Genomic DNA, 24,174 nt, shown 5'->3' with positions numbered 1-24,174 from the left:
TTCATCTACTACTGTCAAGTACTTTCAGCCAATTAGAATGTCCTAGAATATTATCAGTTCAGTTTTATATACTTTTAAACCTAACATAAATTTTCCTTCTCTATTAGCCATGTGTTTTATTTATATAATTAAAATAATGTGCTTACTTAAAAGTTGAATTCTAGGGAACATTTCTACTCCAAGTGGTCCCTGGACGACCAACATTGGCATCATCTGTGAACTTATTAGAAATGTGTGAGGTCAGACCTAAAGAATCAGAATTTGCATTTGAACAAGATCCACAGGTGACTCGTTTGTATATAAAGGTCTGAGAATCAGTACTCAAAGGCACCATCTGAGACTTTTCCGGACTCCTAGATCATTTACTCATTCTGTCAATGTCACCACAGTTGAGAATTTTAAGCTGAATTAACAGGTATAACTGCTCAACTTCTTGAGTTGAGCACGTGGTAATATACGATAGTAATTTAAAAAACAAAACAATCTAGTCTTACTGCAAGGTGGTTGTATACCTGTATAGTGTTCTCTTGAAAGCCTTCACACTGGCTATTTAGGTCAATAGGCCTTGGGCTCTTTCTGGACCCATGCTTGCTCCCACCCACACCAAATCAACTTTTAAATAAGTTCTGTTGGAAATCCTCAAGCCAGTTAATTCTACATTTCTTTTATGTCTTTTATCTGGGTTTGCCCCCCACAATATACATATCTCTGCTCATCTGTGCTTTCTGGTATCTTCCTCTCTCTGCTCTTCTACAAGCCTGTTCTGCCTTGGTGCCTTCCCATGCACACCCCCTGTGCATTCTGAAGTCCTTCTTCCAAAACAAACTTTCTATCCTATGTACTTGTTCTATTCATACATGGAAACCACCTTTACCCTCAAGAACACCACTAAGACTAATGATTCTTCCACTCCTCCACTCATTTAGAATTGCTAGTTTCCTCACTTCCCAGAGCCAATTCCTAAAGTACTGCTCTCTGTGTAGAGATATCTTGTCTCTTGTGTTTCATGCCCAGTGGCTATCTGTCACTCACCATTGTATGATATTATTTTCTCATTGAAGACTTTGGCACCAAGATGACAGTCTTCTCCACTCAAGTTATGCCTTCATCCTTAGAAATCTCAGCCCATGTTGGTTGTCTTGCTATCTTCAAAAGTTTCCATTTCCCTAATCTCCTCAATTCAGCTACATCCTTGCATCACTATTCTGTAGGTGTTTCACTGTCAGACATTACTCTGTTTCTGAAATGCTACATTTAGACAGAGTCTTTGGTACTTCTCCATTGACTTTCCATGCATTCCTAGTAAATTTTCTTTTCTATTTCTCTCAATTCTTTTCTATTTCTCTCAGTTATTTCAAGTTTTTAATGGATCTCCTAAACTACCCCCCCCATTTATGGTAGATGACTTTCCCTCGTAGTTTACTTAAGGTAATATCTATCAAATTATGTGTATTTGTGCTCATGTTCTCTTTTTTCTCCCTCTGCCTTGGTGGAAAAGATGGTGCTTTGGCTAGCTAAGGCTAATCTGTGTGTGTGTTCGTGGTCGTGTTCTCAATATCTTCACTATCTATGTCCTAAGGAGCCTGCTTCTATTTAGCCACATGTCCACATGCTTAATAAAACCCTCATCTCCTATAAACACATAGGAATATTTTTGTGTCTTTGTTACTCATCCTTTCTGCAGGACTAGACTCTCTTAACTTCTTTGTCCTTCATGAAATACTTTCCTCCCTGGGTTTTGGGGATACCATTATCTACTGGTTACCTTTTGTACGTTTTTGGCTATTTTTTCTATCACCCTTTTCCTTTATTGTTGATATTCTACTGCAGTTCTTCCCTTGTTTCTCTTCTCTGGATTATATTCATTCCTTCCTATTCAAATAACACCTATTTTCTTATGGCCCCCAAATATGTATCATTAGCTCATGTTTCTCCCTTTAAAACCCAAACTAGTTTATTTAATTACTTAATAGAGAACATTAATTGGATATTTGCCTGAAAACCTAAAATAAATCTCATCACCTCAGCTCTCCTTTATTCTTTGTCTTTCCTTTCTTTTTTTCCAACAGCCTAATCCAGAAACCTAAAAGCTAACTGGGTCACCTAGGTTTTTTTCCCCTTCCATTTGCAAGTCCACCCAAGTTCAGTTAATTTCATTCCCTTAACTGCTCTTGAAACTGTCCAATTCTCCCCATTCCCATCACTACAACCCTGATTAAAGCTAATATGATGGGTTACCTGTTTAAAGTGACAATCCCTAGGCCATCTTCCCCACCACTAATTTTGTATTCCTTTAGCGGTTTTCGTATCACTTTTGTTAAAGTGAACTTACTAAAACATAAATATTATTCTGTTATGCTTCTGTTGATATTCATTTGAGAAAGCAAAAAGTAGCCACTGATGTCAGGAGCTGGCTTAGCACTTCAATTAGTCCTTCGAGATGCTCAGAGCCATACTAGTTGCTTTCAGCTAATCTGTGGTATTCTCCTGCTGAATATGCACAAGGGCTCAGAATGCCAGCACCGGACAAGGCCAATTCATGATTGTGGTGGATCAAGCCAAAAACATAACTCTTTTGTAATCCTGTTTCAATACAGACCCCTCAAATTGTACAAACCACCCGAAATGACTGCATATCCCCTCATCTTCCCTAATGTGACAAATTATGCTGCCTTACTAATCATAATTTTAGCCTCTCTACATTGATTCTGACATCTAGATAAAAATGTTTAAGATGTCCAGTCATAGAAGTACCTGCATTTCGTTACAGCATCTAATTAAAGGCAAAACCCTGTTTCCTTGGCCATTCTCCTCACCTACGTGTGTCCCAAATCCAACCCCATAGTTCGCTATTATATGCCGCCTCTCCTGTTGCAACAACTAAATCAACTTAACTTTATCTATAGGCATGTACCTGATGGCCTTTGACTAGAAGGCATTGACAAAGTCAGTATCTTCATGTTGCTTTGTGAAGGCTGCCATGACCTATATTCTGTTACCTTATCCATACTGATCTGGCCATTATAATCATTGATTAGATTGCTGGTTTCTGGAAATTAATGTCTGGAACTTAATTTGGTTTTGTTTTTTGTTTGTTTTGGTTTGGCTTACTTTGATTTTGGCACGCCAGTGCCTCATATAGTACCTGGTACTTAGCACAGTTGATATTTGACTATATGAATAAGTGATTTTTTTTCAGTTCCTCGGGCACATTTTATGTCAGGCTCTGCTACCAATATGAAGGATGTAACAACTTCTGAATAAACATTTGAGTGAATAAATTACTTTTTCTGTCAAAGGGCAAAACTTCATTATAGAATGTTAAGTGAATAGAAAATTAATTGCTTCTAAAGTCAGAGTAGGCCTCTGGGGAATCTGAAACTTACTTTCATATTAATTAGAGAAGATGTCATGAAAGGAGGAGGCTTTTAAGAGATGCCGATAAAGAAGGAGGAAGAGGTCATAGAGTGTTTTTAATCAACTTATTAGAGAACCAGTAAACTTCCCTTCTTTGTATACTTTGCTTAAAACTTAATTATGTTTCTTTTTTCTCTATATTATTATACAACTCAGTTGCCTTTTATATTGCACTTGAAGTTACACATTTTAGAATCCATGATTTCCTGGTATCTCTAAGAATTTTTATGGGCCTTTAATATATTTTAAAATTAACGATACATTTCATATGGAATGGTCAACTGAAGCCTTTTTTTAGCTTCTGTTTTCTTTACTTGAAATTATCTGTACTAGATACTTCACAATTTGAGTAGTAGCTTCTAAACATATGATCACATATGGAATATATATTGACTAAAGTATTTCATTTTTTCTGTTAAGAAAACTCATTTCAAAAGCATATATTCTATTATAAAAATAGACACTTTTAAGATTAAAAATACTATCTATGTGTACACACACACACACACATATTACATAGAAGATAAACAAAGAGACAGACATACAGAAAAGCAAGATGCATTTCCTAAGGACAATAGATTAGAGAAAGATCATAATGTCTAGGACAGAAATGTTTTCCTGAGTAAGGTGATTTCTAAGGGGTAGTTTTAGTTATTGGTACTTAATACTATAAGAAGCATTGCACCTGGCAAGAAGAAAATTGGTACCCTTCATGAAAGATCTTTCTGTATAGTGGTGAGTACAGATACTTGGACTAATACTGAAGATGAAACGCATAGAGCAAAGTGGATGTCATGGTTAAAGAGCATTCAGGGGCTACTTTTGGCTTTGAAAAAAAGGGGAGGACAGCCTGGGTGGCTCAGCGGTTTAGCGCTGCCTTCAGCTCAGGGGATGATCCTGGAGACCTGGGATCGAGTCCCATGTCAGGTTCCCTGCATGGAGCCTGCTTCTCCCTCTGCCTGTGTCTCTGCCTCTCTCTCTCTCTCTCTCTCTCTCTCTCTCTCTCTCTGTGTGTGTCTCTCATGAATAAATAAATAAAATCTTAAAAAAAAGAAAAGGGGAAAGCTAATATATATACAAATGTAAATATATATACAAAGATATCACACACACACATATATATACATCTACACATATTTATCTCTCTATATACACATATTTATGTATCTGGCTATAGAAAGAGAGGGGGCAGAGAGAGAGAGCATGAGTGAGCCATGGAGGAGGAATAAAGACTGAAGATGCTGAAATATTTGAAAATATCTGAGAAAAAAAAAGTCCCCAAATCTCTGAGACTAATAAAGAGTTCTTACTTTTATTCTCTAGTGATAACAAAACAGTTCTTTTTTTTTTAAAGATTTTTATTTATTCATGAGAGAGAGAGAGGGACAGAGACACAGGCAGAGGGAGAGGGAGAAGCAGGCTCCATGCAGGAAGCCCGACATGGGACTCGATCCCAGGTCTCCAGGATCACACCCTGGGCTGAAGGCGGCGCTAAACCACTGAGCCACCCAGACTGCCCCAACAAAACATTTCAACATGTCAGCATAACATAACATGATCTGAAAATACAGAAACAACCTAATTAAGGTATTTTAAAATATGATATTTCTTCTAGCCAGCTGGAACACTTGTTTATCTTCTCCTGAGGCCCAGAGAATCCTGGTTAGTACCATAGTCAAGAAACATTCTCTCCTTTTTTGTTCAGTATTCATTCTACATTTTACAGTTTCCAGTACTGATTTGGATCATGGTGATGCACTTTTAGTTTCTTCCTTTTGATATCCACGTCTCTATGATCTTGAAATTTCATTCCATTCCTGTTAACTTCAGCTTCTTTTAGCCTTACCATTTTCTGTTTCTTTTTCATGGAGTCCATGGCACCTTAGTGAAGATGCCAAAAAAGTTTGCTAAAATTTTGTTTGGTAGAGCAGTGTTGGGAGTTTATACTCCCTCTAATTTTTTCAGTATGGCATCGTGTCATTATTCCTTAAGAAATATTATAAGCATTGTGTTATTTCCCCATCCCAATTCTTTTCTTTTCCCCAACCCAGGTAAGATTCTATGAAATTTTGACTGTAATGAATTTTACATGGTACTATTTGTTTTCTATTTGTGTAATTGTTTATTACAGCTCTCAGGATTTCATAGCAGTCCTGTTGGAAAGCAGGCCAATGTGTCCAACTCCCCATCTAATCTGGATCTTCTAGAAGACTTTCATTTAATCAAGCTTTCCTTTATTGAACATGCAGCTCCTAAACTCCTAGGCTGTTGCTATAACCAGTATATGTATAGCTACTATGATTTATTATACATTTACACCTTCAAAGAGCATTTTAAGTGTGAGTAGGATGGGAGAGCCAATAATATCATATATAGAAGCATTATGCTACAACAGACCTCGCCTTACTATGCATCTACTATGTATGAGACACTCTTCTGGGCCCTGGAGATGGTGTGAGGAAGGGAATTCATGAGGATACCCGCCATTTTTTTTAATAAATTTATTTTTTATTGGTGTTCAATTTACCAACATACAGAATAACACCCAGTGCTCATCCCGTCAAGTGCCCCCCTCAGTGCCCGTCACCCATTCACCCCCACCCTCCGCACTCCTCCCCTTCTACCACCCCTAGTTCGTTTCCCAGAGTTAGGAGTCTTTATGTTCTGTCTCCCTTTCTGATATTTCCCACACATTTCTTCTCCCTTCCCTTATATTCCCTTTCACTATTATTTATATTCCCCAAATGAATGAGAACATACACTGTTTGTCCTTCTCCGATTGACTTACTTCACTCAGCATAATACCCTCCAGCTCCATCCACGTTGAAGCAAATGGTGGGATACCCGACTTCTTACAGTTTCCATTCCAGTGAGAAAGATGAAAATTAAGCAATAATATGCAACATACATATAGAATGTTACTGATAAATGTCAAAGACAAAAATACAGGAGGAATGAGGGCTAGGAAGTGTGTGCGTGTGTGTATGTGTGTGTGTAGATAGACTAGCAGTAGAATGCCTCCCTGACAAAGTGACCTTTAAGAAAAGATCTAAAGGTAGTGAGGGATTTATAGATTCCTGAGATAGGGGCATTTCCAGCAGAGGGAAGAGTGGATGCATAGGTCTGAAGGAGGAGCGTACCTAGAGTATCAGAGAAAAACAAATATGGCAGAGGTGAAGAATCAGGGTGTTTAGTCACAGAAGAGGCCATAGAAATTAAGGAGGTTAAGGTCAAGTGGACCATGGTTAGGGCTTTTACTCAGATGAGAAGGGAGGCTACTAGAGAGTTGAGTTGATGTCTGTTGTGACTGGCTTCTTCTGACTGCTGTGAGAATATAGCATCAGGGAGCAAAGGTAGAAATAGAAATACCATTTAGTAGGCTATTTGGAAATATCCAGACCACTGAGTGATGGTGGAGGTTTTTTCACTAGTGTGGTAGTAGTGAGCACAGTAATAACATTTTCTGGATGTGTTTTGAGGTTAGAGTCAGCAGGAGTTTCTGAGGGATTGGATATGGGATTTGAGAGAAAAAGAACAGTCAAGAAGGATTCTGTTTTTGGCTTGAAAAAATGAAGGTATAGATGTAGTTCTATACATGTATATAGGGAAATGTGCAAGAACCAGCACAGGGGATTGAGTAAAGGGAGTCCTTGAGGTAGGATAAAGACTGTGTACTTGTCATCTAGGAAACCAACTTAGGAAATATTTTGAAGAGGTATCCTCTGAATCAAATTATGCTGATAAGTAAGTTGAAAACTGAGGATCTGCCATTGAATGTAGTAGCATGGAGTCTAATGGTGTCCTTAATAGCAACAGTTTTCATGGAACTAAATAAGGGAATAGGTGTGATGATCAGTTTTTCTCTTTCTCTTTTGTCTTTCTCTTTCCTTTCTTTCATGGGCTAGTGTTTACTTTGCATTGTAGACATGTGGAGGGCCAATTTTTCTCCTGGTGGCACATACCCTTTTATAGTAAGGGGCATGCCTTCCCTTTTTCAGAACCATGTTTCTCTCCAGACTTTGTTTTTGGTGGTCATGTGATTTTTATTTTACTTTTTCTATGTAGTTTACATATATTTTTCCTGAGAAAATGAGAGAAACTAGAAGCATTAGGAACTACTAATCTAACCTATTTTAAGACAGAAGTTCATATATTTTATTTGAAAATGAATGCATATATGTCCAGGTCCAGGAAGAAAAGGAGTTTTGGTGATGTTTATTTAGTAAACTTCTTTAGCACTTTGTATATGTAGTTATTTGGACACCCAACACACATTTTTGTATTTTTGTGAGCAGGTACTCTAACCCACTCTTAGGCCAAGATTTTTTCCTAAACCTTTTTTAAAGATGATTGAAATCACCGTTCATTCGGGTGCCCACATGTGGCTCTTTGGAACATTTTCAGTTTATGTTATTCTATTTGTTACAGCTTAGTTATTTCTGGATTTCCATTTTACTATGTAAGAATTGTCCCAATTTGGGAAATACGTTATTTGAAGAGCCTCATTTAATCTTCTCAGAATCCTTGAAGGGTAGGTATTGTTAGTGTTATTTTACATAGAAGATATTGATGCTCAGAAAGGTTGAATCACTTTCCAAATGTCAAGCAGCTGGTAAACAGTAGAGACAGAATTCAAACCTTCGGAGAACAGAATGACTCCAAAACTTTTCATTACCTTCTTTACTGTCTTCTTACTACCCTAAGTTTTCTCATTTTAAAAAATCAACTATCTATAACTGCGTCTGAAATGAAATGTTTTCTGTACTCTTCACTGTCTTGTTCAGACTCCTCAGAGTGCATTTGTGCCAATATCTCTTTATTTTCCAATATTCCTCTTTAAAGTGATGTTACTTAACCCAGATATCATCGGAACACTGAGAGGTATGTGGTGGCCACTGCTTCTTTTTCAGGCCTCTCTATTTACACACAAGTTACTAAGTTTCTGTAGAGTAGACATCTGGCAATGGAGTAAAGTAATTGACCTGTAAACAGAGTTTCTGATCAGCTTCTAGACTGTCATTGTCCCTTCTGAGTAACCAGGCATTCCTTCTGATAGCTTGGTGCCCATGCTGCATTAATGGTTAAATATTTTAAATATCATCTTTGACTACATCCAAACTATCAAGTTGCCTTTGCTGTGAGTTGTAGTCGGATACATTCGAAGCTGTTTGATTAATTTTCATTGAAATACCCTTAGAACAGCAGTGTGTTTGAAAGAGCTGAACTTGTAAATAGATGATTGGGCTTTTAAAATTGGATCTAAAACTTTCTATTTCTACGATCTTGTATATATGACTTAATCTTGCTGATGCTCCGTTTTTTCTTGTATAAAAGAGGATAAAATGCTGTTGGTTCCTTCCAACCCACTGAATTATTATGAAATACATATGAAATAATGCTCATAAACTGCGATTTGGTATACAGTGTAAGGAATTTGATTTTTATCATGGCTATGGCAGTGTTTTCAAATATTTAACACACCTCTGTGTGCCTCATTTTCCTCCTCTGTTAAATTGTGAGGGTAATAGTACCTACTCTGTATTACTGTTTGTGTGTGTGTGTGTGTGTGTGTGTGTGTGGTTAAATAAATAAATAAATTGGAATAATGTCATTAACCAAACTAGATATTTAAGCCAGTTACCCCTGAAATAATCAATTAGAAGTTTTCCCTCTGTGACTCATACTAATTGATTATTCCATTAGATGCTTAGAATGAAAAGATTATGATCATGACATTTAGGAAGCCAGTGGTAATTTCTTTTCATCATTTATAAAGACAACATTGTGTTCTGATTCTACTCTTTTTCTCATTTTTTAAAAGACTATTTATTTATTTGAGAGGGAGAGTGAGTGTGAGTGAGAGAGCTTGCACAGGAGCTTGGGGAAGGGCAGAGAGACAGGGAGAAGCAGGCTCCCTGCAGAGCAGGGCTCTATCCCTGGACTTCAGGATCATAATAGCCGAAGGCAGACTTTAACAAACTGAGTCACCTAGGCATTCCTTATTCTGCTCCTTATATAATTTCATATATAAAAAAGCAAAAACTCAGTGTAGTTAAAATAGAAACCCTTCTAATAGGAAAGGGTAACCCTAACTCTGTTTAACTTGGAGAATACCAAGTGGCTATTTCTGTTCTTGTTCTGTTGCCGTATATGTATTTTTTGCTTGTCTCTGTCTCTCTCTCCTTCTCCCTCTCTTCCTCTGCACTTCCCCTTTTGCTGATATAGTTCAAATTTGGAATACCCCACATCTTGCTATAGCTCTTGGTAGTTGTGAATGTTATATATTTACTTAGAATGTGCTTATTTATTTTTCTTCTAAAGTACTCAGAATCCTTTACAAATAACATTTACCTTTTAATGGAGAATAAATTTAAAGTGTTGGGAAGCATGTGCCAATAAGCTTCCTAATAGGAACAGATAACTTAGAAGACAAAAATTGAGAGTTGAGAAAATGTAAATTTTGGAATTTCATCTAGGTTCTTACCTTTAGCAAGATGTTGTGGCTACTTTATTTTCATGGACTTTTCAATTCTACTAGAAAGCTAGAATCTTCCAGGGTTGTGCAAATACTTGTGTCAACAATTTGATAATGCCTTTGTGAAAAAGACTTTCAAGGTAATGCAGAAGTTTCACCTGCTAATTGGTATGGGATCCTGGGAGCATATAATCCCCAAACACCACAATCTCTGTGCTTTGAAATTTTCAAGTAGAATCCAAGATATTAAAATGTGTCTATCACTTTTAGAGAATTCCCTACTGATGAGATGGACCTACTTTTCATTTGCTGCCCTTGACAACATAACATAAACTGTGTATTTTTATGGTAGAGTATAAATACTTAAAACCCAAACTATCACTTCATAGCATTTTATTTCATTTATTTTTGCTAAATTCTAATTAGTATTTTATATGTTGCAGTTTTTTTGTGATTGGATATATTATTGTCTACAGGCATTTTTACTATTTTGTATTATTGACCTTCAATCCAATAATTCTAGTTCATGAAACTCTTTCTTAAAACAATTTTAAAAGCCCTTCTTTCAATTGTGGTTATCTTTTAAAATTGAAGAATCTTTTTGAATATTTAAAAGTTATGGATTATAGTATGAGCATTCCCATCATTTGGTGTGCTTGGGAAATAGTCTAGTTTAGCAATAAGATGATTTCTTATTTCTCAGAATGTATATCTGATGTTGCCATAATCCCTAGATCTGTATTTAGTCTACCTGCCTGTCTTTATTTGCTTTCAAAGGGAAGACACTAGATCTGGACTGTATAATTACATTGGCACTTGACACATGGTAGCTTTTTAAATTTAGATTTATTTATATTATATGAAAAATAAGTTTCCCTCAGTCATACGTGCCACCTTTCAAGTACTCAGTACTCACATGTGGCTAGTGGCTACTGTATTGGACAGCACAGAACTATAATATTTTCATCTTTGCAGAGTTCTGTTGAACAATGAATGATCTACAGAGTGTGCATGTGTTGATGATAGGCCTCCTACCTGTACTCCAGTATTACACCCTAGAATATTTGTTTAAATACCCATTGATCTAAATAAAATTTTGAAAAAGATTTGTATGTAGAATAGCCTCCTGTCACAAACTCAAGGGAAATATTTGTATGATGCTATTATTTGGTCATAGGAGTATTGCTCTAACTATCTGTTAAGTGCCTTAAAGCCTACTTTTTCTACAGGTAGTTATGTTTTAGGACATATATTGTTATAGCCACATATTTTTAATGACTATGGTAATATAGTTCAATTACATCATAGTATTTGTGTGTGTGTGTGTGTGTTTGTGTGTGTGGGGGGGGGGAGGGAGACATTATTAGCTAAATCCAACAGTGTTAAATGCTAGGTTTTGTTAATTTAAATCATTGTGTTTTTGTAGTTCAAAAGTTAACTCTAAGGAGAAATGAACAAATGAAATTAGAAAGATTTCTGAAACTGCATCTCTTTTTCTTGAGATGGGAGTACTTTGAAAGTTTTAGAGAGAAAAATTAACCTATAGTCTTGTGTATATAAATATGGAGGTTTTGCTAAATTATTCATGCTAGTGTGCTTTTCTGTTTTTTATATACTTAAAATAATTTCTATTTGATTTTTTAATACAGAATGTGTACTTAAGTTATTAGGAGTAATTTCAGTGGTATATATTTAAAAGACAAATTTGATTTTTAATTATCTGTCACTTTATCCTTTCAATGTTTCTTATGATTTGCTTTTTTTGTGGTCTTATATTACAGTGCATCAAAAACTATTACATATAAAAAGAGTTAAGGGTAGAAATCTTATTAAAAGTAGTAGTAATTCAATATGAAAATGACTTGTGCTTTCATTGTCATTTTGATGCTTCTGGTGCCAAGAAACTTGTGAAAAAAAATCTTTAGATTCACATGATAAGCTGACAGAGTGAAATATCTTAAGGCTTGAAAGGGCAAATAGAAGTTATAATTACTGTGTTGTTTTACAATCCTTGTATTGAAATATTCACCTTTGCTATCATGCTGCAGGCCATAGAGCGAGAAAAAGCCGAGAAGTTCAGAAAACTGCAAGATGCCAGCAGATCAGCTCAGGCCCTGGTGGAACAGATGGTGAATGGTAATTACACGGAGTTGATTTAGATAATCTTCTTAGGGATTTGATAAACACATAGGTTCATATTTATCAGCTGAATTATATCAGACAAGCACTTCCTGAATGCAAATTTAAATTAAAGTGAGTTTGTGAGCTTTTTATTATTCTTTCTTAAATGCTAAGCAAATTATTAGAGGAAATTCATCTTTGAGTCCAGTGGAAGAAAATGGGATGTGCTAGAATATTTTATCAATCTGTTGCAGAGAAATCAATTTTAATGCAAATCTTACTAGCATTTGTCCAAATAATTTAAGAAAACAAGGTTTGCTGAAATCATTGGAAATATAAGCAATCATATACTATATGTAAGCTGATTTTAATCTGATTTTAAGTAATTCTTACAATGTATTTTTCCAAGCAAACTAAAATTACGTGTAAGGTTTCATCAGAATACCTGTTTCCTAATAATGTACTTGACATTTTCTATGTTGCTTTTATTTTTTTTCCCATTTTACAAATGTCTTCTCAGGGGAAACTTTATTTTTTAACTCTAGCTGTTTTAGAGTAAGGTGAAGGTACAAAGCTAACATTTTTTTTCCTTTTCTTTATTTCTTCTCTTTCATTTCTTCCTTTCTTCTATCTTCTTTTCTTTTTTCTTTTCTTTTCTTTCTTTTCTTTTCTTTCTTTCTTTCTTTTTTCTTTTCTTTCTTTCTTTCTTTCTTTCTTTCTTTCTTTCTTTCTTTCTTTCTTTCATTTATTTAGAGTGCTTGCAAACAGGGGTGGGGGAGGGCCAGGGGGAGAGAGACAGAAGATTAAGCAGGCTCTAGTGCCCAGCACAGAGTCTGCCAAGTGGGGCTGGATCTCACAATCCTGAGATCATGACCTGAGCCAAAATCAGGAGTTAGACGCTTAACTGACTGAGCCACCGAAGTGCCTCCCTCGCCCTTTTATTTTTCATTTTTTTCTTTTTAAAAAGTGAATTAAAATTAATTTTTCCTAGCAGTGCTTCAAAAGCTGTCTGAACAAAATATGTAATTGACATCAGTTGTGAATAAACTTCTTTGAAATTGTCATTGTCATACTACTATATTCATTCCCAGATATATGTGATTTATGAGAATTGGGCATAATGCTATTTCCAAACAAGATTTTTTTTACATATATCACAGGATATGTTTACAGGAGTATAATAACCAATGAAACAATTTTTTTTGTTGTGCATGCCAGCTTTCTCTGGGGCATGCCTGCCTTCTGGAGCATACATTTTATGTATGAATTATTTGTTTTTTTTGCCTTAATTGCCATGTTGGCATTAAAAAGTTCAGTGATCTTCCAAGGAGATCAATTCTTTTTTTTTTTCTTTTAATGAGTCCCATGACTGTATTTGGTTAACAGTAAAAACAAGCAAATAAGACAGCTCACAATTGGGTTGACAAGTTAATGAATACATAGACAATGCAAAATAGTGAAAGGTTATTGTTTAGCTTTATGTTGCTGAGTGGTTTAACTGATGAGTTTGATAACAGCATATTCATATTACATGAAATTGTGTGATCCAAAAAATAGGCTTGTAGCCACTATGCAATTTCCCCCCTAGGAATTATATTGTCACTTTTCAAATTTTATGAACTTGTGTAAAATCTATACTTTTAAATGGTCTCATTTCTTAATCAAATGGAAAGCATACCTTACCTAAGATAATTATTCAAAAAGCAGTTAAAAATTTGAAATGAAGGGAATGATTTTTTTGATAATTAAAACCCCAGACAGGATTAAAATGATCATCTGATTGGTGATAATGTCATTTTCTAGGTTATTACCCTCATAGTTCTAAGTTTAGAAGGCATGAAGAAAAATCAGGACACATACCAGGTCCTTAATAAATATTAATTGTTCACATTCTTTTTAACAAAAGAAGTTAAGGCAGTTATTGAGATAATTTTTGTCAGAAAATAATAATACTTTTGAAGGAAAATGCTAACTAGTGTGGAGAGCAAAGAGCAGTAAGAGCTAGGGGTGTGATTTGAGACATTCCTTATAGGTTGACTATATTGATCAAATTTTAAGCTTCTCATGTGTTAGGCCACTAAAGATACCTATGTCTAACTGTTAAGTGATTAGGCTCAAATTTGGGCTATACCTAGAGCATAGCTCTGCTGCTCCATTCAATCAAACAATTTTTGTGATTACTAAAAAATAGACTCTACAGTGATTCTAACTTTTTGTGCCTTGTTTTCGTCTTCTACAGAATTTCCTAACACTCCTAGGTAATTGTAAAAATTGTGAGTTAAGAAAAAAAAATTGTGAGTTAAGGCAGACACATACATAAATGCCCAGAGTGTCTCTCTCTGGGTATATTTCATTGGGACCCCTAACCCTAATTTACAATAGCCCTGCTGGCATAGAACCAAAAACTGCAGTTCCCTGGTGTGGCTCTTGGAGCTGAAGGACAAAATGAGATTTCTCTAAACCAGGCTATCTCAGGTCTTAAATTTATAAGCCCAGAATTTCTTTTCTCAGGTTTAAACTTCAGAGTTAGAAAAATAAAAAAATAAAAAAAAATAAACTTCAGAGTTAGAGTAAAACTTATAACCATATGAAATATATACATTCCTATCTTTTAATTTATAAAAAATGAAAGTAAGAGCTGAGTCATGGTACTTCATTTATGACCTCATGTAAATATTTATTCCTTTTTGTCCTCAAAAATTGAGATAAAGACAGGTCATTCTTATACAGTGTTATATTATGCAACCAATACAAATTTATAGTTTATGTATGTTTTATTGTGCTAACAATATTTAACATATATTCATAGTGTAAAATATGTATAAGAATAGCATAATTATGCTTTTAAAAGCATTTTGTTTTCTATGTATCTCTCCATATATAGCTGAATTTTCTACTTCAGATAATTTACTATAAGATTAGAGTGCTTTTTTAAATATGTGGAATGATTTTAGAAGTCCTCTTTTAAATTTGTCCTCAGAATGAAAATCTAAGACCTGCCAAAAAAAATTCTTCAATACTTAAGTTTTATACCAGTTTTGAACCAGAGTAATACATCAAATATATTTTCAATTCACTTTTGGCGATTTCTAAATAACTACTGAAATAATTTTTAGCATTACTTAAGAAATGGAGAAAACAAACAAACAAAAAAAAACAAAAAAAAAAAACGAAATGGAGAAAACAAAACCTGTTAGTCTCAAGGGCAGTTTCTTAAAGGAAATTAAGAAAGGTGCAGATGGGACACCTGAGTGGCTCAGTGCTAAGCATCTGCCTTTGGCTCAGGGCATGATCCTGCAGTCCTGGGATCTAGTCCCACATTGGGCTCCCTGCATGGAGCCTGCTTCTCCCTCTGCTTATGTCTCTGCCTCTCTCTCTCTCTCTCTCTCTCTAAAGAATAAATAAATAAAACCTTTAAAAAAAAGTGCTGAGAAAAAGGGAGAGTGCCTTAAAATTCCTAAAAGTGCAGAGATTACCATGATGCCAATGTAGAAGTGACTTTGATTTAATGTTGCAGAATTTTGTTGAAAATCACTTTGTGTCCCAAGAACACTCTTTCTTATAACATGTGTTCAGTTTTGCAGGGTCACATAGAAGTTAGGATCAATTTCAAGACAGTTTTCATTTTGACTGCACTTTATCAAATACAAAGACTGACTTGCAGAATATTAAAGTACAGTTAACATTAAATGTATTGTGAATTTTAATATAAATCATACTGTGAATTTCACAGGGGAATGATTTATATTTTGAAAATATGCACAGGTTCAGTAAGAGACTCATATTAATTTATTTGGGACTTTTTTCTAACCAAAAAAGGAGGTTGTATAAATTACTTGCATACTTTAAAGCTTTACATAAACATGTTCCTTATGGATGTCCCAGGTCTTGTACAAGAGTGTAAGTGATCCTCATGATCATTATAGGCTAAAAAGAGAGGCTATGGTGCTACTAGAGAGTGTTAGCTTAAAAATCGTGTTTCTAAGTTATTAAAATGGATTTTGGTATAATGAACTGATTTATCTATTCCTTAACTGTTTTCTTTTTGAACTAACATTGAATTTGTGATTCCTGTCAACATCATTTGATTGGATAAGTATGGGAGTAGTTGGAGAGAGTGGTAGACGGTGGAGAGAAATTCTTATTAGAGAAATTATTCACAAATACAATTTTTATGAAGTCACTGTCCCTGTATAAGATGAGAATAATGACATTAGTCACAAGAAATTGTTGGCTTTCAAGAATCTTAATGAGAGTAAGTAGGAGACTAGATTGGGTGCCTAGTGATTTAATTAAGTTTCCTGTAGCTGTAATACTGAGAAGGGAGGTTTTCCAAATTTGTATTTACTTCATTTTTAAAAAAATAATACAACATAACTTGTTGTAAGGTTTATTTTTACAGTTTTTCTTTTAAGCACTAAAATGGTAAAATTAAAAGTCTAGAAAATTTAACAACTGTATACGGTAAACAATCTTGCTACTATATCCATACTATTGATTATTAATTAATGAATCCTAATTTCCTAAGGTTTCGTGTCAGATTGTTTTTAACTGATCTGCTTACTTCAAAACAAAAGCTTTTCAGGTAGCCTGGGTAGCTCAGCGGTTTAGCACCGCCCTCAGCCCAGGGTGTGATCCTGGAGACCTGGGATCGAGTCCCACGTCGGGCTCCCTGCATGGAGCCTGCTTCTCCCTCTGCCTGTGTCTCTGCCTGTGTCTCTGTGTCTCTCATGAATATATACATAAAATCTTTAAAAAATCAGCTTTTCAAGTTTTGAGATTATGGGATTTTAGGACAATTGAGAATATTTTTATATCTAATCATTTGCTTTATTTGTATCTATTTATATTAGACTTTATTCTTAATTTTGTTTGTAAAATGATGTTCTTCCATCTACATATAGTCTCCTTATCAGTCAGGTATAAAAAGACCTGGTTTAGATACATTGTTTTCCTTTATTAATATTAAAATAATCAAGAAAATATTTGTGTCAAAACATTTATTTTAAAACATATGTAAGCATAGGTCAATTTCCCCTTCTTTAAGCTAAAAATTGTTTTACCACAATTTCCAGAGGAGGTAGTATAATTGTCTAATAGGGTTGTGATATTTTCTATATTAAACTGTGCTTCCCTTTCAATTTCTAATTGTAGTTTTCTGTATGTTAATTAAGAGTCTGAAGACAATCACATTAAGGAAATGTTTAAATAAAATAGTAATTATTAGTATATTAGACTAGAAGAATATCTCAAAACCATCATCCCTTGGGTGTTAGATTATAGTGTTTAAGGTGATACCTAATAGTCTGCTAAGGATTGTAATTAAATAGTACAGACTCATAACACAGATAAGGAATCTTCTTATCTATAGCATTAGCTATGTAACTGTATTTTTAGTTTCTCGATTTATAGCTCATTAAGGACTTCACATGGATGATGCCATTTGAGTTTGGGCGACCACATTTTGTCAGACTGGTAGGGACAGGAATGATAGTCCATTTGATTCACTTCAAAGCCAAACCTCTCATTATCTTCTATTCATATCATTGTGAAGGATTTTCAGTGTCAATAACTCTTCTAATTATATATATTTAATGGAAAGACATTTTGCAACTGGTCTGTATAACAATGAGGCATGGAAATAGTACTATTTGCAGTAGTTCTGCCCCTCCATCATAAGTGAGTAGTTTCCCAGATTTGGACCCATTTTCTCTTCTTTTACCCTCTTCTCAGTTCTGGATAATTTGATTTATGTCTTTTGTTTCTCCATGTGTCACTTGGGATAATGGTCTACACAGAGCTCACACTCAATAAATGTTAATTGACTGACACATCATTCTTTGATTCATGTCTCCAAAGGACAAAGCTTTGTGCTTGTGTGTGTGTGTGTGTGTGTGTGTGTGTGTATGAGAGACAGAGAGAGAAAGAACGAGAGAGAGAAGGGAGAAGATCATAGTGGTCACTGTTGTTGGAGAAAATTAATCACAAAAACAAATATAAGTAGGAATCTGCCCTTTGTCTCTTATAATTCAGCGGTATTTAATAATGGAAAAAAGTAAAAAATAAATAGTTAAAACACACAAAAATAGAAAAGAGTGAAAAAAGAGTTCTTTTAGTAAATGTATGTATTCTGTTCACTAGTGGTGTATATTTTATATAAACATTAATTTTAAAAGCTATTATTTAAAAATGATAATTTTTAAAAAGTGATTATATAACAGTGTGGTCAAAGAAACCTCTAGAATTTGGTCTACAATACTCAAGCCCTATTTTCCTGGATTTAGTTGATTTCTATTACATTTGAGGCTGTTCTATTGGATGCCAAATGGGCTTGTAATGACTCTCACCTAAAATGCAATAAAAATTGGAGTCAATTTATTAAAATTTCATTTTAAGTTTCCATTCTAAATATTCTTCTAACTCAAGAGCTCTGAAAACACAGGTTTTGCATTATTTCTACTCTAGCTTCATGGCTAATGATGAATAGACTTGATGAGGAATACTTCACCTTAAGTACCAGTTCTGAAGTACTTGCATGGAAGGTGGTGCGCAATTAAAATTATTCTAACAGTCTGTTATGTACTGTACACAAGTCATAAAATTAATGGATGCACTTGAAGTAATGATCCATTTCCTCTGGGTGCAATATATTTATTCATGGACTATTTCGGGGGTTGTTTAGAATATGAGATGTGAATGGATTATGATCCATTATCCTTCCATAAGTATTGTTCATAATTCCTGGTGAGTTAGCGTTTGCATTCTTAAGTAGTGAACAAAAAAATTAGAAAAATTGATGCTCAAATGATTGATACTTAAAACTTGGCAGATATTTACACTTAAAAAGTATCATAAAATTTAAAAATTTCAGGGGCACCTGCGTGGCTCAATTAAACCTCTACCTTTGGCTCAGGTCATGATCTCAGGGTCCTGGGCTTAAGCCCCACATTGGGCTCTCCACTCAGTGGCAAGTCTTTTTCTCCCTCTGTTATCTCTCTCACTCCTGCTCTCTTTCAAATAAATAAATAAAAACAAGAGAAACCTTAAAATTTTGAGTTAGGTTAGGGAGCATATAATTCTACAAAATACACATAAAACAGGGGATTCCTGGGTGGCTCAGCGGTTTAGCGCCTGTCTTTGGCCCAGGGCGCGATCCTGGATCCCCAGGATCGAGTCCCACATCGGGCTCCTGGCATGGAGCCTGCCTCTCCCTCTGCCTGTGTCTCTGTCTCTGTCTCTGTCTCTCTCTATCATAAATAAATAAAATCTTTAAAAAAATTTAAAAAAATACACATAAAACAGTTACATATAATAGTAAAATTATTCGTGTGCAAGTATTCATTTGGCAAACAGTATCCTTATTCTGCAAAAACTGTAAGGGACTTTCTCATAATAGATGGCTAATTCATGAAGGTGAAGTAATGGCATTTATAATTTTAGTTAAAGAGATATAAACGAAGCAATGTGCCACGTGACAGTGCTTTTGCTCCTTCCCCCAAATATTTTAAAGCACACTTGAAGCAAGAGAGACTGTGTACATGTTTGTTTGGCTTTTTGTGTCTGTGGGTACTGTTCGCCTGGTGTTCATATTCATATGAAGTAAGGTATTGATTTGGTGTTGCGTGAATTCACAAGTGCACCTGCTCTAACCTGAGAACTCTTACCAAATACTGTCAGTAGAGACATTTTTCTTAGAGCGCTTTAGAGTTTAGAAGGACAGGTTACACTCAGGTCGAGCGGGAACTATTTTCACACATGAAGTAATACAGTTTTTACATGCAAATTCTTCATGATGTATCTGATTCTTTGTGGTCAACATCATATCTTTTCCAGTGACATGGGGAAGTTTCTGTTTTTAATTTTTGGCTTGTTTGCTTTTTATAACTTTAATTGCAGATGAGTTTGGATATATGGCTACATATTTCAAGCTTTGTTAATAAACTCATGAATTCATTACTAGTTGTTATGACTTATTTAAAAATGTCTACATTTGCTTTCTATATCCCACGTTAGTGTCATATAAAATTAGCACTATCTTTAAAAATATTAGTTATTATTTTTTTTGGAAATGACCCCTTTCAGTCGTAAAAAAGACCTCCCCCCACCATTTTCAACATTTAAAAGATCCAATCTATCTCTCTCTCTCTCTTTTGTTGGCTACATATTATTTGCTGTAACACTGACCAATATTTATTGGTTACCTGGTATATGTCAGAGTTTGTGTAACTGCTTCACACGTGTTAACTCAGAACCCTCATAGGTATCCTATGAAGTCAATTCTATTTTAGCTTCATTACATAGATGAGAAAAATGAGATATAGTGGGATCAAATAATCAAACCTCATTACCCATTTAGTAAAGGGAGTGAAATTTAAACTCAGTTCTGCCTAATACCAGAGATTTTACTGTGAATTTCTCTACCTTTCTATTCACCTTCACCATTTATCCTAACGTGGAGATCTTTCTTTAACCTATTATTGTATTTTAATTACCTTTATTCAGTTATGAAAATCAATATGTTAATAAGTAGAGAGTATTGTAGATTTCATAATAGACTTGTATAAAATTTGCCTTTCATGTTTATATTAATTCCTAATTAATTCCTTAGTGATATTTAGCATCTGGACAATTTTGGCCTGACATATTGAGCTGATAGGTTTGGGGAATTATCAAAAGGCCAAATTAAATTCTATCCCTATATTTTAATAGATAGGACCTATTGGTAGTTCATTATACCTTGATTATTATTTTTCTGATTAGATTAACATGTATTTTTCATGTTGAAAATGACTTTATAGTTTTATTTTTTTCATTTGAGATGGTTGACTCTTTATATGATTGACCTCTGTCAGGGATAGTGTGGTATTTCTCTGTGTATTTCTGTATGATTTAGAGAAATGCTAAATAAGACTCAATGCAGTATCAGTTCATCATTACCTTTAAATTACGTTAGTATCACTTACCTGCCTATCTTGGAATTGGACCACCATGGTCTTCCTTCTTCTAAGTGCTTATTCAAACTTATGCTGAAAATATTTCCTCTATACATCTCATCATTTATATCCATGGCACATTTTTGAATCATTAGATAACATAAAATTTCTCCCTTGTGTATTTTTAAATTATTTCTTTTCATTATCCAACAATAATTCAATATTTTATCATAATAATTTTTTCTCAAACTGAGTACCTATATGACCACAGTTTTGGATTCTTCTCTTACACTCTGTAACAAACAGGATCATTTTACATCTACAGATACTTAGTGGCATCTCCCAAACATTTTGATACAAATCTCAATTACTGCTCCAAACCAAATTATCACAAATAGTATATCACACAAAAACATCCAGATTTCTCAGTAAGGCCAGTTGCTTCCTTAAGTATTAGGAGAATATTAGAAGAATATTTAGTTTCCACAAACCTTTTATAGTTGTATATTTGGAGACATGCATATTTTGTGTTTTTATTTTCTTTAAAAATATATTAGCCAAAGAAGGAAGAAAATGTTGTTGCCAATAATATTTGCAATGTTTGTGTTCTCCAATGTCCTGTCTAAAGTTTGAATTTAATGAAGTTAGAGTTATGTTTCAAATCAATTGAAAAATGTGGTTTGGTGTGTAACATAACTACAACAAAATGAAAACTAGACTATCTGAGCAGAGGAGAGTAAAAAAAGGGTAAAATTATATAGTTGTTGAATTCAAATCTGTATTTTTTAGGCTTTAAAAAGAGTGAAGTGGGAGGCATGTTTATAAAACTACAGTCTTTCTGTGCTAGAAATGGTCTTTAAACTTGTTAACAAATTCCTTGCCCATTAATTACATCACATAACCAGAAAGTCAGGTAAAATTAACATTCATAAAAGTATATTTTTCTTAGGCAACTTGGTCTTTACTAAATCACTTTATTTCAAACTAGAGGAAGCATCTTATATTGAGTTCATGATCCCTTTTGAGATCCCTGTGGATATATGTAAGAAAAGGAAACATTCAAATATTTCAAAAATATAAGGAAGTTATTAGTGCTACTGCATTTTAAAATTCCTATCATATTTAATATTTTTATGTAATATAATTTATTATGGAAATTACTATATAAATTAAGATGTGTGTGTGTAAGAAATCTAAATTTTGTCAACTAACTATAGAGAGTATTTTAACATATAGCATTACATGATGTTGCTATTCTTTCTTGATATGGATAGGATAATATATACCTGGATTAGCATTAGTCATCATATAGCACGTTATGACAAACTTAAATAAGATGGCATATATTAAAAGACATCAAATTCCTAACACACAGTAGATTCTCCAGAAAGCTAAAGGTGATAATGATGTGCTTACGTTTCTTGCCTTTGATAGATTTTTTTTTCTGCTTTAGTTTTGTTATAGAAGATTTTAAAATGATCAGATCAACTTCCACATTTGTAAATGATGTGTAACATTGAAAATCTTTTCTCATGTTAGAAAGATTTTGTTAGTGCTTGTTTCACTTCTATGGATCCATGGAAAATCTGCTTAATTCTGGCTATCTATAGCAGAAACAGAATTACTGCTTTTTGATAAATACTCCCTTTTTTATTAAAATCCAAATAATAACATTTCAGCTAATTCCCAAACCATTTTAAAAATACAAATGTTAGTATTTCAACATACATTTTAATAGCATACATGATATTTAACAATGATTTGGAATCCTCCAAAAGATTTTTTTGTCCACAATCTCCCAATCCCCTTCAGAGCTTTGACCCTTTTTTGTTTTTTATTTAAATATGTTCTGCTCTTCTACATCTTATGTGTCTTTATTTATTTTTTACATTAATACTCTTTTTTAAAAAAAGATTTTTATTTATTCATGAGAGTCACAGAAAGAGAGAGAGAGACGCAAAGACATAGGCAGAGGGAGAAGCAGGCTCCCTGCAGGAAGCCCGATATGGGACTCAATCCCGGGTCTCCAGGATCATGCCCTGGGCCGAAGGCAGATGCTCAGCTACTGAGCCACCCAGGCATCCCTACATTAATACTCTTAAGAAAATGCATCACTAATAATTTACAATCAGTAATCAGAATTCCTGTCGGTACTTCTATTTTTTTATCATAAATAAATGATTTGTTTGAAATTCTTCATATGATAAATACTTTTAAACTTGAGACACAGGGGTTTTCAGGGTTTTCAGATGTCTTGCAGTCTGTGGCTTCAGTGGATATATTTAAAAAATCTTTCTAGAGGGTGTTAATGCTGACAGCATCAAACAAGCCTCCGAACAACTGAACAGCCGGTGGATAGAGTTCTGCCAATTGCTAAGCGAGAGACTTAACTGGCTGGAGTATCAGAACAACATCATCACTTTCTATAATCAGCTACAACAATTGGAGCAGATGACAACTACTGCTGAAAACTGGTTGAAAACCCAGCCTACCACCACATCAGAGCCAACAGCAATTAAAAGCCAGTTAAAAATTTGTAAGGTAAGGTTCTTTCCTCCTATTTGGATCATGATCAATAGGAATTTCTTGGCAATTTCTAGAAGAATAGCAAATTATTTAATAAAAAATTTCCCTTTGAAAGGTTTAAACACAATAAAGCTCAAAATGTAAGTGAAGAAAATGAGTTTAAATAGATAATGCATGATGTCTGGATCCTAAAAATATATATATTTAGAGTACTTACACATGGCTAATTGTTTCTGTCGATTTGCAAAATGGTGAGGCAGTTTTGGAGTATGGAAACTACACATATCCTATGAGGAGTGGCCAATAATTTGGAGCTCTTTTTTTATGGCAGCTCATGTGCTAAAAAGTGAAACTTAGTCATATATTTAAAAAGTGGAATCCACACGAACACAAGCAGCTGATGTACTGTAAAATTGGATATATGAGGAAAATCTTTAAAACTGACAGTTCACTCAAATTAGAATAATTTGAGAAAGGTTTCTTTACCAAAATATTTCATCATTGTGCTTGGAGTATAGAGGAATCATAAGGAATATTACAGTAACCTGGCATCAGAGCTTTAAGCATTCTACGACAGAAAGGATTAGAGAGAGAGAAGTTACAGAAACATAGAAAGAAGGAACTAGACAGCCATTATAAAGACAGCCTTAAGGCCCAGACCAAGTGCCATCACAGGAATGAAGCCAGAAAAATCAACACGCT

General features: G+C 34.4%; 1 protein-coding gene across 15 annotated transcripts in view; it reads left to right on the top strand.

Annotated features, from left to right (window-relative positions):
- DMD (dystrophin) overlaps window positions 1-24,174 on the top strand; it is a 2,170,621-nt gene that overhangs the window by 801,733 nt on the left and 1,344,714 nt on the right. For all 15 annotated transcript variants that reach the window (XM_025439443.3, XM_025439430.3, XM_025439477.3 and 12 more), the window contains 2 exons: window positions 11,941-12,028; window positions 23,246-23,487. In XM_025439443.3, the coding sequence (XP_025295228.1) occupies window positions 11,941-12,028; window positions 23,246-23,487 (330 nt within the window). The remainder of the gene's footprint in view (window positions 1-11,940; window positions 12,029-23,245; window positions 23,488-24,174) is intronic.

The sequence above is a fragment of the Canis lupus genome, chromosome X (genome assembly GCF_003254725.2).
Source record: "Canis lupus dingo isolate Sandy chromosome X, ASM325472v2, whole genome shotgun sequence".
Classification (NCBI taxonomy): Eukaryota; Metazoa; Chordata; class Mammalia; order Carnivora; family Canidae; genus Canis; species Canis lupus.
The sequence above is the reverse complement of the archived record's forward strand: the minus strand, read 5'-3'. Positions and strand labels throughout refer to the sequence as shown.